Source organism: Rhinopithecus bieti, unplaced genomic scaffold (assembly GCF_001698545.2).
Source record: "Rhinopithecus bieti isolate Rb0 unplaced genomic scaffold, ASM169854v2 scaffold_2350, whole genome shotgun sequence".
NCBI classification, from domain to species: Eukaryota; Metazoa; Chordata; class Mammalia; order Primates; family Cercopithecidae; genus Rhinopithecus; species Rhinopithecus bieti.
The window spans coordinates 1,865,753-1,883,543 of record NW_016803902.1 but is presented as its reverse complement, the minus strand read 5'-3'; the positions used below and the strand labels follow the sequence as shown (position 1 = coordinate 1,883,543).

General features: G+C 42.7%; 1 protein-coding gene across 10 annotated transcripts in view; it reads right to left on the bottom strand.

Annotated features, from left to right (window-relative positions):
- NAV2 (neuron navigator 2) overlaps positions 1–17,791 on the bottom strand; it is a 412,855-nt gene that overhangs the window by 50,553 nt on the left and 344,511 nt on the right. For all 10 annotated transcript variants that reach the window (XM_017858289.1, XM_017858297.1, XM_017858306.1 and 7 more), the window contains 4 exons: positions 16,601–16,789; positions 10,203–10,255; positions 3,884–3,907; positions 3,695–3,769 (listed from right to left, as the gene is read on the bottom strand). In XM_017858289.1, coding sequence (XP_017713778.1) covers positions 3,695–3,769; positions 3,884–3,907; positions 10,203–10,255; positions 16,601–16,789 — 341 coding nt within the window. The remainder of the gene's footprint in view (positions 1–3,694; positions 3,770–3,883; positions 3,908–10,202; positions 10,256–16,600; positions 16,790–17,791) is intronic.

Below are 17,791 nucleotides of genomic sequence, written 5' to 3'. Positions count from 1 at the left end.
AAAAAAACAACCCCATCAAAAAGTGGGCGAAGGATATGAACAGACACTTCTCAAAAGAAGACACGCAGCCAACAAACATATGGAGAAATGCAAATGAAAACCACATGAGATACCATCTCATGTCAGTTAGAATGGCAGTCATCAAAAAGTCAGGAAACAACAGATGCTGGAGAGGATGTGGAGAAATAGGAACACTTTTATACTGTTGGTGAGAGTGTAAATTAGTTCAACCATTATGTAAGACAGTGTGGCAATTCCTCAAGTATCTAGAACTAGAAATACCATTTGACCCAGTGATCCCATTACTGGGTATATACCCAAAGGATTTTAAATCATTTTACTAAAGACACATGCACATGTATGTTTACTGTGGCACTGTTCACAATAGTAAAAACTTGGAACCAACCCAAATGTCCATTAATGATAAAGTGGATAAAGAAATGTGGCACATATACATCATGGAATACTATGCAGTCATAAAAAAGGATGAGTTCATGTCCTTTTCAGGGACATGGATGAAGCTGGAAACCATCATTCTCAGCAAACTAACACAAGAACAGAAAACCAAACACTGGATGTTCTCACTCATAAGTGGGAGTTGAACAATGAGAACACATGGATACATGGAGGGGAACATCACACACCAGGGCCTGTCAGGGGGTTGGGGTGGTGACCTAGGGGAGGGATAGTATTAGGAGAAATACCTAATATAGATGATGGGTTGATGGGTGCAGCAAACCATCATGGCACGTGTATATCTATGTAACAAGCCTGCACATTCTGCACATGTATCCCAGAACTTAAAGTATAATAAAAAAAAAAATTTTAAAAACCTGACTCCATGAAGACTGCTATTGAGAAGGTGTTTTGCAAGCTTAAAAGAAAACACATTTGCTCTGGAGATCCAGAGGATCCCATTTTTCTGCTAAGCAAAAGGGTTGCCTTTGTGTCATTAGCACAACTATGAAAATACAAGCTGTGGAGGCAGTTCCAAGCCTGGTTCAGAGCCACACACAACAGCCTACTCATCAAGTGCCATGCTCACATTCCCAGGGAAAACAAACACAAGTGGTATAAAAACACTCAGAGAAGGTGGCTTTGAGTAGTTTGTCCTAGAAAAACAAACACAGCTTGGTTTGCGAGAAAGATGGGAGACAATAAAACATGTTCACCCTTCCAGCAGTGTGCGGTAAGACTAAATATTTACTTTAAAACAATACTGGATTCAGTGCCTTTTATGAGGAACAAAACACTCTTCTGGAATAATATAAGGGATCTCACTCTGACTCTTCTAGAACAAAAAGCAGAGTTCTAAACGGCCCAAGGTGAGGCTCCTGTGGCAGCATGAGGTCACTGGAGCGATTAACTCAAGTTCACTGGAAAGTAAGTTAACTACTATTTGTTGACTAGTAAAGGCAACAATTGGCATCTGTAACTCTTAAACTAGGAGAGTAGCTCAGAATCACTGTGGATTGACAGGGTTTGCTGTCAGACCACACATTTGGATCACACCCAGAAGACCCTGACTTGCTGGGTCTAGAGTTTGTTCTGGATCCAAATCTACATATCTGCTTATCCAGATGAAGAATCTGTCCGTGGAATAGAACCTACCTATAGAATACTGTTTTTCTGAATAGGACCTACGCCTCAGAATTAAGTTCTCACGTCAGTTTTTAAAGTTCTTTGGATAGCATTACTGGTGGTAGAAGAGGTAAAGAAAATAAAAGGTTACGAAACACATTGCGGTCTCGCATGTTAGGGTTTTTTCTTTTCTTCTTTTTTTTTTTTTTTTTGAGACGGAGTCTTGCTCTGTCACCCAGGCTGGAGTGCAGTGCCGATCTCAGCTCACTGCACTCCGCTCCGGGTTCACGCATTCTCCTGCTCAGCTCCCTGGTAGCTGGACTACAGGCGCCCTGCACCACGCCCGGCTAGTTTTTGTATTTTTTAGTAAGATCGGGTTTCACCAGTAGTTAGCCAGAGATGGTCCTCGATCTCCTGACCTCATGATCCGCCTGTCTTGGCCTCCAAAGTGCTGGATTACAGGCTTTGAGCCACCACGCCCGGTCAGGGTTTTTTCTTTAAAAAATCAAAGATTTCTAGAAAAGAAAGAGAGCTTGGGAGACTCCATATTAATGGGGGCAGCTACCAGTTACTGAGCTGATAACCAAGGTCAAGCACTGTACTAGGTATGCCACATGCTGCCCTTAAAGAGAAATGGTTCCCCTGAGTAAACTAAGGCTCAAGCTGGGAATACCATAGCAAAAACTCCAGGCGAATGACTAACGTGGGAGACTGACTCAGTTTTCTAGTTGAAGGAAGACAGCCTTTTGAAGTTGGTTTCCATTTTAACGGCATGCTGTGGCCAGGCAGGTTGCTTTCTCTCTGGCTTGAACACATTTATCAATGGGCTCAGACTGGGTGGTGAACTCCTGGGCAGCAAGCCTTGCCTCAGAAGCATCTTAGTACCTTTTGATACCTCAGGCTCTGCCTTTTGAGCTTCAGCCTTCACCTGATCACAGCTGTGCATCAGAGCTCCTATACAGACAGGGCTGATGGGGATGGCAGATGGAGCACCTCTGCCTCTACTCTGATCCTCTGTCTAAAGTGCAAACCAGCCCACCCACTGCTTACTTAAAACTCACTGAGAGGTCTCTACTAACTTCAGGAGGAAGCCCGGATGCTCACCCCAACAGCTCAGACACTGTGATCTGACCCTTGGCTTTCTTCGATGCCTTCTTCCTCCCTACTTGTGTCCCCTCTCCACCCTTACCTCTCCTCCACATCCAAGCCATAAACACTAATTACACCAACCTACTGAGAGTTTGAAATACACCAAGATCTTTCTCCTCAACCTTTGTGCAAATTATTCTCTTTGGTTAGAATGCTGTCATCCCTATGCATTCTCCCCTACATAGCATCCATTAGATGTCACGTCCTCCAGGAAGTCCTTCCTGTCCCCCTTAAAAAAATTTTTTTTTTCTTATTTTCAATATCTGATGAGCTGTCCCCTTTTTCATCCCTCACCAAGAGTGAGCTAGGTGCTCCCCCTAGATATTCCCACTACCACCTCCTCCCTTTATCTTAACAGTTATCATGTTATAGCAAAATAGTTTGTTTTGTTTCTCTGCCGTCCCAGAGACTGAATGTTAAGATGTCAGTCACTGTGCTTGCTCTGCTATTGAACCTATGGTGCCTGGGGCATAGCTGGCACTCAAACAGTTGTTGAGTTGAATGCTGGTTGGCAGCATCTCCTAAACACATAATTGTGTGTATTACAATGACAGAGCAGCTACCTACATATTGGGAAGCCCTACATTTCTTTCCTTCCCGCTTCTTTCCTTTTTGCTTTTTTTCCCACCCTCAAAATCAAAATTTTCAGAAAGAGGAAGAGAAATTAACATTTTAATAAGCACTTCGTATATTGCAAGCATTGACCATGGGCCAATACTGAGAGGTAAATACTATCAACCTCGTTACACAGATGAGGACATGCAGGCTGAGATTCAAGAACTTACCCAAAGTCACAGAGCCAGTAAGTGTCCAAACTGACATTCACACCCATGATGCTAAAGCCTGTGTCTTTTTCTTTATAATGTGCTACTTCTATTTGTTCAGCACAGGAGGACTTGAGGCTGTTCAGAAGGCAAGGATGGTGCTTCCTGTCCCGATGCTACTGCCCTATGTCTGTACTTACATTTGCTGTCAGCTGGGTAGTCAAAGCTGAAACTTTCTCCTGGGAGGCATCCAGTTCCCGCCGCAGTTTGCGAATCTGAAGATGGCAAGGGAGAGGATTACATGCTTTAGGAGTCCATTTCCAAGGTGAGCAGGGTCAAATGATTGACAATAGTTAAAGAGGAAGTCCAACCAGAAAGCCGTTCCTTACCTCTGACTGGCATTTTTCTTCTGGCTGTGAAGAAAACATAAAGGAAATTAGACCAGTTAAGGAACAAAGAATAGTGATGTCCAGCCCATCGGGAACACCATATTCAGATAGTTGCAGCCATCTGGAAGATTTATTCGTCGCTTTTCTGGTGTATTTCTCTGGAAAAACTGGTTCAATTAAATGGACCCATCAGAAAGGCCAAATACAAATAGCTTATGATTTTTAAAAATTAGGAAGAATGAGGACACCACTCCACATTTTGGTTGTGAGGAGCCACCCGGCTCCCCAGGGGATGGTGATAGGTAAGGTGCTCAGGAGAAGATATGTGAGGAGAAGGCCATGAGTCAGATTTAGTAAATAAAAATACAGGAGGCCTAGTTAAATTTGAATAGCTTAAAAAAAAAAAAAAAAAGTCTACTGTGCTGGGCACAGTAGCTCATACCTGACATCCCAGTACTTTGGGAGGCTGAGATTGGTGGATCACTTGAGGTCAGGAGTTGAAGACCAGCCTGGCCAACATGGTGAAACCCATCTCTACTAAAAACACACACAAAAAATTAGCCGGGTGTGATGGGATGCACCCGTAATCCCAGCTACTCGGGAGGCTGAGGCAAGAGAATGGCTTGAACCCAGGAGGTGGAGATTGCAGTGAGCTGAGATCTCACTGCTGCACTCTGGCCTGGGCAATAGAGGCTCCCATCTCAAAAAATAAAATAAAATAAAATGTAAAATAAAATAAAGGGTCTAATATGTCCCATGCAATATTAGGGACATATTTATACTAAAAAAATTTAGTTGTTAATCTAAATTTCATATTGAGTGCTTTGTATTTTCTCTGGCAACTCTGGCAACTTTAGATAGAGGATCAGAGTAAAGGCAGAGGTGCTCCATCTGCCATCCCCATCAGCCCTGTCTGTATAGGAGCTCTGATGCACAGCTGTGATCAGGAGAAGGCTGAAGCTCAAAAGGCAGAGCCTGAGGTATCAAAAGGTACTAAGATGCTTCCGAGGCAAGGCTTGCTGCCCAGGAGTTCACCACCCAGTCTGAGCCCATTGATAAATGTGTTCAAGCCAGAGAGAAAGCAACCTGCCTGACCACAGCATGCCGTTAAAATGGAAACCAACTTCAAAAGGCTGTCTTCCTTCAACTAGAAAACTGAGTCAGTCTCCCACATTAGTCATTCGCCTGGAGTTTTTGCTATGGTATTCCCAGCTTGAGCCTTAGTTTACTCTAGGGAGCAAGGAAGACTGCTCCTGGGTTAATTCTGCCCCATTTTCTGCCCTCCTCTCACTTCCCTAGGACACTGCAGTGGGAGCACCAGGGTAGAAAGACCTCAAAGTGAGGGGGGTTTGGGAGCCCCTATTAGCCAGCCCAGTAACTCCACAGGTTGTGAGGATAAATGTGGCCTTCATCTTCATGCTGTCCCATTTCAAGGACCCCAATTACCTGTGACCCCTGTGGAGTAAGGGTGAACTCTGTTGCCCCTCTTACTGGCTTCCCTCTTTGTCCCTTCTATGCTGGCTCTGTGTCTGTGGTGACACAGGTACCTGCTAGCTAGAAACTATAAGACCCTCTCTCCTCCCATAGGGGGAGCCCACATGAATTGGGGAACCCACTGCAGGAGGAACCTTTCTTTCCCTCTCCTCTAGTTCCCACAGGGGCTCATAAAGAGGATCCCACCTCCTTCCTGGAAATGTTGAGTGTTCGACCTTCTCTCTACCCATTGCTCTAATTTCCCCAGGGAGGGAAGAGTGACTTGGGAACCAGGTAGGTGAGTGAACATCAGTAAGAACTCTATTTTGTCCTTGGGTCCTCCCTAAGTGTCCTAATCCAATTTTACTAGGGATAAGCCCATTATTTTTTTAAAATCAGCATCTGACCCTAATGTCAACGTCTCCATTAGTTCACAATACAATGTGGGTATGATTCATTAGAACTCGCAGAGCACATCCATCAGCTGGAATAGGTGGGCAGCTGCTTCCTGTCTGATCTGCCTTCACCCTGTGTTCCCCATTGTCCTCCCTCCTTATCCTGCCCACAAGCTCCCTCCTCTAGGTTGGCTCCTAATAGCAGTAACCAATTTTTAAATACATGGAGCCAAGTCATTTAATCCTTGCAGAAACTCCATTAGGTAGGTTTGTTTGTATTCCTTCTGAGGTTCAGAGAGGTTAAGTGTCTTGTATAAAGTCACACTGAACAACCTCCTTATCTAAGAAATGCTTTCAGGAGAAGGTTGGAAGATGTCCTCAGAGCTCACTCTTCCCTCCCAGATAATATTCATTCATCTTTGTCTGTCTGTCCATCCATCCTCACTACCACCACCTATCAAATATTTACTGATTTCCTACTGTGTGCCAGGCACTGTTTTTAAGAACCTAAGATAAAGCTGTGAACATGACCAAGTCCCTGACCTTGTGTTGCCTGCATTCTGGTAATAACAGCGAGCATTTATTGAATGCTTATCATGTGCCAGAGACTGTTCCAAGCACTTTACATTCATTATTCATCTAATTCTTATAACAACTCTTTGAGGAGGTACTAATACTATTGCTTTCTGTTTTGTGTATGAGGAAACTGAGGCACAGGAAGGTTCAGTAATTTGCCCAGGGTCACAGCTGGTAAGTGGCAGAATTGAGACTGGATCTAAAGTAGTCTGGCTCCAGAGCCTAGGCATATTCTCCTGTACTTTTACTATAGCTACATTCTCATGGGGACTTTCCAGAAAGAAGCCCCAAGTTCAATCCAAAGGGTACAAGTTAATGGTGAGAATGTCACCACTATCTAACATCTGGAAGGCCGGTGGAGGCCTGTTAGCAGGCTTAACCACCCACATAGGACCAGTCCTACTTTGAAACACTTCCATCGACAGGCTCTAATAGCCCTTCCCCATGCCTCTGCCACTGTCTGTCACTGTGCCCACCTGTCTCTGGGGATGGGCCCCCATTATCAACAGCGGCCTAGAGAAAGCATGTGCTTTGTATCTTGCCGCTGTTGCTGCAGTTCTGCATATCTGGTAACACTATGTGAAGCTGCTAGCCTCCATCCATCCAGCAGCTCTCCTGGGAACTCAAGTGTTCCCTACCAAACAAGAAAGCAAGTCTAAGGCCAGAGGTGGCCTTTGAGATTTTCTCTACTCTAAGAGCTAACCATAACTTTTCCAAGGCAATCATTTAGCACTCTGTAATCTTTTCTTTCACTGATAATTAAAATTGCAGACAAATTTCATGCAGAATGAGCATTCTTGAATATTCATTATAGAGATTTCAAGGAAAGAACCTACTGTCATCCAGTAAGAGCCTTTAAAACTCTCAGCTATTAAGCAGGTTCCTTGGTCTGGGTCTGTGGCAACTTAACATTTCAAAGATCTCTTTTCAGACAACAAACAAGAATTTTATATATCACCTTAACATTTACAAAGGTGCCTGGAGCATGTATTTCAGAATTTCATTATCACCAAGAAGGTAATAATAGATAAGGGACCACACCTCAGTGCTGGGTGGTAGAGTAGCAGTCTCGCCAGACTTGCAGTTTTTCTTGAAATTAGTAGACTGCACCAGCATAAAAACATTCAACTGATAGGCTTTTTTTTTTTTTTAAGTCCGCAAAAGTAACCTATATTCTCAGAGAAGGCATATGTGAGGACAGTAAATGGAAGCCTTTGATTCCATGACTCATGGAATGTCAGAGATTGTAGGGGCCTCAGAAGATCACCTTGCTCAGTTTCCTGATGCCAAGGGCAAAACCGGGGAGACACTCTGAATAACTAGGTGATTTGCCCAAAGTCACATGGTGAGACGAACTCTGTGATTACACCTTGGGGCTCTTGTTATCCAGACAAAAAATGGAATTAAAAAGTATTATTATTAGGTCTTTGCTAATTTGTTGAATTTATATCAGCTCAGAAAAGACAATTTCAAATTTCATGAAAACACTATCTTCATGTCCCCATACCCAGAACAACACCTACTGAAAGAGAGTCTTTTACTGTAAGGCCTTCTAGTGGTTGGCATGAAGGGGCTGCCCCCAGGAACTGCATGTGACAGTTTCCTAGATCTGAAGACACACAGGTTGAGAAGCTTATGCTCTTTCCCTCCAAGGCTGGTTAATGCTGGCCAGTCTCCCATGTTTTACTTTTCTGAAAGGCCCACTCCCCTCGGTGTTGGCAAGAACCCCTGGGAATGCCACAGGGGAAACACGGGGCTGGGCACTGAACCATCCACTACAGCTTCTCTGCACCAGTCCTGTGAAGCTAGAGTCCCATGTCCCTCTGGTGCCTACGGCCTCCTCCTTCAGTAGCAGGCTCCTTTCTCTCCTAAATTATATCTCTCCTAACTTATAGGTGTTAGTCTAGAGCCAGGCATATCTATGGTGCCAGAAAATACTGTTGAAGAAGTGAATTTAGGTTTAAAAGCACCAACCTTGGTACCCATATCCCACAGTTTCATTCTAGAAGAAAGGACATAGTTTATCTACTGGCTGACAGCTGAAAGACGATCTCTATGCTTTCTTAGTAGATCATGGCTTAAAAAACCTCTCTCCAAGGTTTTTCTGTATAAAGCCTTTAAAAGGAAAGCTAGGACTTGGTGATGAAATTTCAAACAAGATGACTAGCTGAGGAAAGAGGAATTTTAGAGTTGGAGGGGTGAGGTGGTTAGGAAGAGTAGAAGCAAGAGTTTCTAGGTCCTTCAAAACAGACCATATCAGCAATCATTGAAGTTTATTTGCTCACTACAAGCCTAAGAAAGAACAGTTAGGCCCTGGTATCTTTAACTTGATTCTGGGGTGGCCTCTTATTTTCCAGGAGCTATACACAGTGTATCCTGCCATATAGACCAGAAACCGGGCATTATCAAAACCTAAATTATTAAAACATTTGTTTCCATGGGATTAAAGGCTAAAGAATTTCCAATTCACAACTAACAAAGAGATTTTTTTTTTTTTTTCCTGTAGACATTCCCAAATTACTATTTTTAAAGTAAATAGCATACAGCTATGGCCATGTGCGGTGGCTCACATCTGTAATCCTAACACTCTGGGAGGCTGGGATGGGTGGATCACTTGAGGTCAGAAGTTCGAGACCAGACTGGCCGACATAGGGAAATCCTGTCTCTACTAAAAATGTAAAAAAAATTAGCCAGGTGTGGTAGTGCATGCCTGTAATTCCAGCTACTCAGGAGGCTGAGGCAGGAGAATTGTTTGAACCCAGGAGGCAGAGGTTGCAGTGAGCCAAGATTGTGCCACTGTACTCCAGCCTGGGTGACAGAGCGAGAGTCTGTCTAAAATAAAATAAAATAAATAGCATACAGCTATAAAAAGTAAGTACTACTGAACAAATCCAGTAGTACTGAAGATCCAAATTTATTTGATTACATTTGGCTTTCATTCAGTAAACCTCTTTCATGGATGACATCTAGCATTTAGGAGTGCTTGCTCTGAGCTGTGTGTACAATATTCATTGTTTTAGATTTATTTTCCCATTTCTTTCAAACCTTTTAAAATACCTACTATGTGCTAGGTACTATTCTAGGCACTAGGAATAAAAACAAAAATGTCCTTGTCTAGAAAGAGTTTATATTGTAGTGAAATATAATCTTCATAACATTTAATCCTCATTACACCTCTATAAGGTAGGGACTGCTATTATTTCTACTTTATAGATAAAGAAACTGAGGCTGGTCAGGCACGGTGGTTCACTCCTATAATCCCCACACTTTGGGAGGCCAGGGTGGGTAGATCACAAGGTCAGGAGGTTGAGACCAGCCTGGCCAATACGGTGAAACTCTGTCTCTACTAAAAATACAAAAATTAGCTGGGCATAGTGGCACGTGCCTGTAGTCCCAGCTACTCAGGAAGCTGAGGCAGGAGAATCACTTGAACCCAGGAGGTGGAGGTTGCTGTGAGCTGAGATCACACCACTGCACTCCAGCCTGGGCAAAGACTCTGTCTCAAAAAAAAAAAAAAAAAACAACAACAACAAAGAAAGAAACTGAGGCAGACAAACGGTTAATAAATTGCTCAAGGCCTTTCTTTTCCAAGTCCCTCAGCAGGTGGCCAAGGCTTCTCACACATTCTAAATAGTTATAACCTAAAGCACAATGCCACTTTAACAGGGCAGCCAGTTCTGGATTTTGGGGTTGGTATAATATAATTAATAGCTGTCTGTGAATTTTAAATCTTGTTCCCTAATTAATTGATCCCCTTATAATGGAAATGCTTTCTGTAGGATAAATGCATATATTTTATTCTTGACACATTTGATAAAGGAACCCCAGCCTCATGATCTCATGATCACAGTCACACAGCATTGATTTATACTCACTGTAGAATAAATTGACGATGTGCTGGAAACCAAGGAGAGTGAGGATCCATGAACTATTAAAAGAAAAAAAAAAAAGGGTGAATTGATAGATGGCTGTTATGGTACCAAAAAGGGGACAGAGGAGGAAAAAATCAGTAATACAGGACACTCCAGGCTTGGAATGACTTAATCTCATCTTGACCCAACCTTTCCTGGTTTGGTGAAAAGTCAGTGACAAATAAGTAAGATTTTGCTAAGGATGTCACTCTTCTATTACTGCATTTTTTCCTTCAACCTTCTGAATACTTTTTCTCTTGACTGTCAAAATAATATATGATTACTGAACAAAAATTTTCAAGTACAGAGAAGTGTTAAGAAGCATATTCACTGTCACAACCTGCAGTGACTCACAAATGCATTGCCCGGAGGCAACCTGCTACCATTCCAGCATATTTTGCTTCACTCTTTTTTCTAATGTATTCCTTTAGGGTTAAGACTGTGTTCCGTATACTTTTTTTTACCTTGTTGGCATCTGTCAGTTGTATATGCAAAAAAATGAGCTGATTATTTTGAACCTAAGAGGCTGTTGGCCACAGTAAGTTCATTCTAGATGACCATACAGCAGAATATTTGTTTAGAAAACATATTCATCGAAATATAGATTCTTTATTTGATTTCTACCATGTCTACAAAGTGACAAGCAAGTGGTGTCTTCTTTTCTGTTTCAAACTGGTACTTTTGACTAGAACCAACTTGTATGTCCTTAGCACCCTTCCTGCCCCCAGCCAGTGGAGGCATCTTATTATCTGTTCTAATTTTACAGCATAGTCTTTTCTAGGACTTGGGTATTCTAATTGCCTTCTTTTGTGAGAAGCAGGTTCTTTATTTTCTTGGTAACTTCTGAACAACTTGTTTGAAAAAAAAGAAATATTCCCATGTTAAGGCATCATAGGACTTTTAACTGGGCACAGCTTTCCTGGCCATGGGTGGAATGGCTCTACTCCCACACCCAGTTATGACCTGTAGTCTAAAGTGGGAGGCACGGGGGTAACTTCCACGTCTACTAAATGGCATTCATCTACCACCCACGAAGTGAACTCACCTTGGATTAGCAGTCAGCAGAAGCTACATGCCAACAAGATAGCTGATAAGTAGCTCAGCCTAACACTCAGGCTCCTCTCCGTCATCTTTCCAGTAAATCTTCCCTGACATCTCCTTCTTCCCTTACATGTTCTTGTCACACTATGAATCCTACACTGCTCTCCCAAGCTTGCCCTAGACAGTACTTTCCTGCCTCAGAGTCTCTGCCCGTGCAGTTCTCTTCATTTAGGCTGCATCTAAATACTGTCTATCCCAAACAGATCTGCTCAAATGACATCTTCTCTATAGGACCTTTCCTCATTCCCCTAACTGCCATCTGGGTGGGCTTCCTCCTCCCTCTGAGCCCACGTAACTCTTGGCTTGCTATTCCAGCTCTCTTCTCTCTTAGCAGCTCCCTAATGCTCTAAGCTGTCCCTCTATCATCACATACATCCACCCTCCTTAGCAATGCCCTGCATTCTAGATCTTTTCCTCCATGTTTTCTTCATCCCTGACTAACCTGACTCATGCCCATAAAAAATCAGGTTAAGCTGTTAATGGCCAATAATGGCTTTCAGTGTTAATATGTCCACACATTAACACAGGCCTTTAATGTCCCAATTTAGTGGCCTAATATTCCACTGAGGTAAGTTAATTCAGCTTATGACACAGACAGTAGTGGAGGAATTATGTTGGAGGTCAAGCTGGGTGAAGAGATGTGGGTAACACACAGCTATGCACACTTGCATGACTGGCGTGCCAGAGACCAGCACAGGGCTGCTATATGGCCTCTGGCTGCTGGAAAATGGAAGTTTTTTCGTTTCTATTTCTACATCTCACACATATAAACTTACTGACACAGTTTTAGCAACAACTCAGTGCAAGCATGGGGCCACAGGCAGAGAAGATCACATCTGGCAGGCTTAAGGTAGAGGTAATTATTTTTCTCAATAATTAACTCCTCTCACTTTGTAATTAGCAACAGCAAGGCTGCATTCCAAAGAGACAGATTCCTTGATTTTCAGAGTCAACCCAAAACTGAATGTGGCTTACCTGTACCATTGCAGTTGGGCCTCCCTCAAGGGACTTGAGCCAAGTCAGAGCCTGGGTTATGTAATGTGGTTATTTTTGGACAACAGAATGTCTATGGGAGTTACAGAGGCTAAACAGCTAAAGCGGCCTATGTAGTTTTCCTCCCTATAGCTACACCTCCACATTTTTTCAGCTACAAGGAACCACAGAGAATATCTAGGCCATTTCTGCCATTGAGAAATCTGAAACTCGGAGAGGTTAAATAACTTGCTTAAGGTCACACAGCAATTCAAGAACAGGATCTGCTGATAGAATTCAGGAGATCGCTCTGCCTTCGAGTGATCTGTTGTGCTGGTTTCTGATTTTCTTTTCCGTTCATTTGTTTTTCTCAAAAGAGCCTTTTGGTGTCTTTTAGAACGGTGTCCTAGTCCCTTCATGCAATCTACACATGGGCACAAGCTAGGAATGTTTGAGAAGAAAGATGCTTTAGTAGGAGTGAAAACACTAGATAGAATGAAACAACTAGGCATTGTTTCAGCCAATAAAGCAATCAAGTGCCTCTGACTCTCACAGAGAATCTGCAGGTAGCAATCCCAGACTAGGCAGGACTTTTCCACCTTTAATCAACAACAGAGTACATTAAATCTCAGAATGGTTAAGTGACGTGGCCAGACACACAGCTAGTCAGGAGCAGAAAGAGAATGTGGATCTAGGCATCATGATCAATTTCTCATTCCACAACTGGGTACTGTGGAAAGAGTCAGAAGAATGAAATGCAGTTCTGATGGCCAATGGACTGCCCTGAAAGATCAGAGCTCGCCTCGCACAGGTTTTTAAAATAAATAAATAAATAAATAAATAAATAAATAAATAAATAAATAAACCAGCTGAGTCAAATATCAAGGTAGGATTGAGTGGAAAGAAAGAGGGACTGGAATCAAGAGGCTTAAGACATCATTGTGGCTGCATAAAGTCTTCAAGTCACTTTTGCCTCAATTTGGCCATTAAAAAAAATGAGGATGATAATGGCCCTTGGAGAGAAGGCTATAATGTGACAATTATAACAATAGCTACCATTGAGTAAGCACTTACAATACTCCCCTTTCAAAGTTATTTGTTAAATGCTTTCCAAGATTTATCTCACTTAATCTTCACTTCAATTTTCCAAAGCATGTACAATTATTTTTCACATTTCAATGAATAGGAAACAGGCTGAGCAGGTCAAGTCCTTTCTCAGAGTCATATTGCTAACAGTAGAGGTGCCAGGATTTGAACCACTTCTGCAATTCAGGGGCTAGAAACACAAGTAAGCTGCAAGACAAGCTTTCTTGGTTAATAAGCTTCTCTGCTCCTGCGGATTCCATATAGACTGAGAGAGGAGGGTTTCTCTGTTTTTCATTGCATTAGCTCTTAGTGATGACTGGTGAAGTCATGGGATTTTTTTTTCTCTAGAATCCATTTTAAAAATGCCTCAAGCATCCCCTTAAATGTATGCTATTAAAGTTGACTTTAAGATCGCATAATGCATCTGATAGAAAGCAGTTTACCTGAAACACCTTTGAAAGGCTGCATCTGGGCCATGTCTGTACCTAATCTACATATTTATAATTCCTAAAACTCCTTCAAAGTGGAAAGTGCTAATTAAATTGCACAAAAACCTCACATAAATACTTGTGCTACTTCTTCCTAAATTTCTGTTCTGCTTTATGGCGTATAATACACCTAACTGATTATTACAAGAAGTTCTGTTTGGTCCAAACATGAAATGTCAATTTTCTTCCAACTGCTCCTGCAATACTGGGAGTTAATAAATTCAAAAGAAAAGGAATTTCATCGAAAGGAATTAAAACCTAATTACACAAGCCCCATTTTGTTTTTGAATATAATATCCTTAGAAGAAATAAAATCAATCTGATGCCCTATCTTCCAAAAGATGATGTTACATATTCACAGTGTATTGACAGCAGACTCTATCCATTCCCCTAAAATTTGACTTTTACCTCTGTGCTTCAGTTCCATGTCACCATGAATTATTAGGTTTACAAAAGTCTAGACACTGCTTGTGGGCAAGCACTTTTTATCAATGTCATTTTGACATTCCAGATATTCCACAGTTTTGCTGTCCACCAGCTTGATTCCAGATGGAATAAATAAAAGCTATCTGATGATGATACTGCAATGGTCCTGGACCTTTATGAGGCGAAGTGTGCTTGTCTGGACAAGTTTCAGTACCGGACGTGGTTCACTCAGGAACACACATGGTAGAGAAGAGAAATACAGTGCGGGACAAACTCCATATGCAAATCCTTCCCGGGGAGGTCGGGGAATGCTCCATGGTGACGCTTTGCCGGTACACTGACTAGAAGGAAGTTCAAGACAAACTGTCTCTTCCTTCACCTTAGGATCACAATATATTCTCTACTATCACTGTTCTGAACAGTTATAGCATTAATTTGTAGCACTTAAATCTCACAAATGCCCCTTAGTGACTCAGGCTTCTCCCCTCCTTAATCCTTCGTCCCAGCAGCTTCCCATATATGGATTTACAGACTTGCGCCTGTTCACCGAATGTCATGGTATACAAATGATACATAAATCAGAGTGGAAAGTATTAAGTTACCAAGAAAATAAACCAGGGGGCAATTGATCTGTAAATTACATTCTTTAAAACTTCTGTTAAAAAGAACATAAGGCGCCGGGCGCGGTGGCTCAAGCCTGTAATCCCAGCACTTTGGGAGGCCGAGGCGGGCGGATCACAAGGTCAGGAAGATCGAGACCATCCTGGGCTAACCACGGTGAAACCCCGTCTCTACTAAAAAGTACAAAAACTAGCCCGGGCGACGGTGCGGGCGCCTGTAGTCCCAGCTACTCGGGAGCTGAGGCAGGAGAATGGCTGAACCTGGGAGGCGGAGCTTGCAGTGAGCATGAGATCCGGCCACTGCACTCCCAGCTTGGGCGGACAGAGCGAGACTCCGTCTCAAAAAAAAAAAAAAAAAAAAAAAAAAAAAAAGAACATAAGGCAAAAACAGAATCCTGTGCCTTGTGTTTCTCTCCCTTTTGACTTGAAACTTCCTAAACAATTACAGGTTTGTTTGTTCTTTCATGCTGGGAGGATGCTGGCCCTTTTTCCCTGCTCATACGGGGACTGGGAAGCACCTATAACTTACTCTCTGCATTCTGTTTTGTCAATGGCAACAAAGGGACAACTAGATGTATAGTCCTCAGACTAGGCTCTGTTTGCTCCAAGATTCCCCATTCTCTGGCTGGGGGCTTTGAGCTGCCAGGAAGTCAATGCTGAAGCTGTGTTTTTACAGCTATGTTATTATAGCTTTATGGCTGTGTTATTACAGGCCATGACATGTAATAACATTATTGTGTTAACATTTATATGTATTATCTCATTTAATTCTCATAATTCCATGAGCTGAATACTATTATTACTCACCCCTATTTTATCCGTGAAAAAACAGAGGCATAGAGAGGTGAAGCAACTTGCTCAAAATCGTATCCCTAAAAAGCAGTGGAGCTGGAATTTAAACTCTGCTAGTCTGACTCCTATTCTTAATCCTTGGTTGATGAGCATTGCTGCCAATGTCCTATCAGCCCCATCTTCATGGGGTGGGGGTGATATCCTCTATAGAATTTTGACTGCTTACTCCCCTAGCTCATACCTTGGGTGACAGAATAAAGAGAGAAATGAAGTGAGCTGTGAAGACGGCTGACAAAGTTGTCCACAGAACTTTTCTCCCATGATTCTGATGAAAATGAACCAAACATAAAAATCCAACCCCAAATATTCACAGTTAGCAACCAAAGAAAGAAAAGGGCATAACTGAAAACAATACACGTAAACATCCAGTGCTTGAGAAAAGGGATGAAAAATTCTGCAGCAGAGCAGAGAGGCATGGCTGCCCCACCCCCAGAACTACATGGGTGTGTCAACACAGGGAAATGAACTCTTCGGTAGTTCTCTCTGCCAAGATGGTGAGCCGGTGGCTGAGCCTCAAGGTGGAGGCGCATGCCAAGAAGCTGTGGCCCAAGTCCAGGAGGGAGAAGCCTAAAGTGGAACTCAGTCAGCTCTATGGTTCACCAGTGATTTTTAAGCAGCCTCTTCCTTAAAGGCCTGGAAGGTTAATTAAGGGTCAGGCCAGACCTTACTCTTCAGAGATCCCCATCCCTGACCGCCAGAGTAGGTGGGAGAGGTGGGAGCACTTATAGGTGGGAGCTCAGGTTAATGAAGTGAACTTAGCACAGAGGACCCTTAACTACAGTGAGTAACCTGGGAGATGGTAAGTTTCCTTCCTTACCTTCTTCAAACCCATCCCGGAATGAGCCTGAACGGCTCATGGTTCTGCTCTTCTCATCCAGGGACATGGAGCTATTCCGGAAGCGGCTGTCAGTGTATGGATCATACTGCCCATCAGCATTGGAGAGGCTGTGGGTCCTCAGCATGGTCGGGTTGGACAAGCTCATCTGGGTGACAGTGGTGGGACTCGCTGGAATAAAAGGTATAGACTGAAAAGGTTAGACATTCATATCTCTGTTAAAATCCTGGTTGGGGACAAAGAGAAGACTGCTTATTGTTAGCCATATGTGTTCCTGCCAACTCTTCTTCCATCTGTTTTCTAAAAGGTAGTCCCATCAGCATTTGAGTTACACACTGGGAGCTAAAAATAAGAGTGGAAAGGCAGGTCAGCTCCAAAGCAAGGCTCTGGGCCTCAGCTTTTCAACTTGACACGTTCAGACAGGCCAGTGTCACCTTCCAGGCATGAGCTAATTACTCCTCAGGCTCATCTGGAATGATTTTCTCTAAAGCCAAAAGCCCAAAATAGTCTAACTAGGCTTTTGATCAGATGGGAAGCATTTGTGCATGACAAGAATCTCCTGCCTCAAAGAGTTATGGCTGGGAAAGAACAGTATGAACATAGGTCCCATTGCCTCAGATGGTGGACATTTAATAATGGTGTATAAAGAGTTTTAATGCAAGGAAGGCACATTTGTCTCAGCTAAAACTAGCTTTCTTATGAAAATCCTGTCCATTTGAGTCATGTGCAATATTTTCAGAGGTACTCATTTAGTCAATCAGAAATGAAGAGTTAAACCTCACTTGACTATAAGCCATCTCTATCCTTAAAGACTCTGAATTTGTTATTCACTATATTCAGAAAAGGCTGCCTCTCTAAAGAGTGGGAAGAGATTAGAAAAGATTTCTCACCCGCTATCAGTCCTTCAAGGCTCAGCTCCTACCCTGCCACCTTCACATAACCTCTGCCTGTAACTCCAGCCAGCACTAATCTTTCCTTTTTCTAAATGTGTCTAATACTTGCTATCTAATTATATTCAGCTTTTACACGGTTTCATGTAAAGCTTTGGATTGTTCTCTTTTACCCTGTTATACAGGTGTGCACTGACGTGTTTGTCTTCCTGAAAAAGAATTCCATTGACATGTCAGCAGGGACTGTGACATAAATTCTTTTTCTTTCCCCACTGTGCCAGTC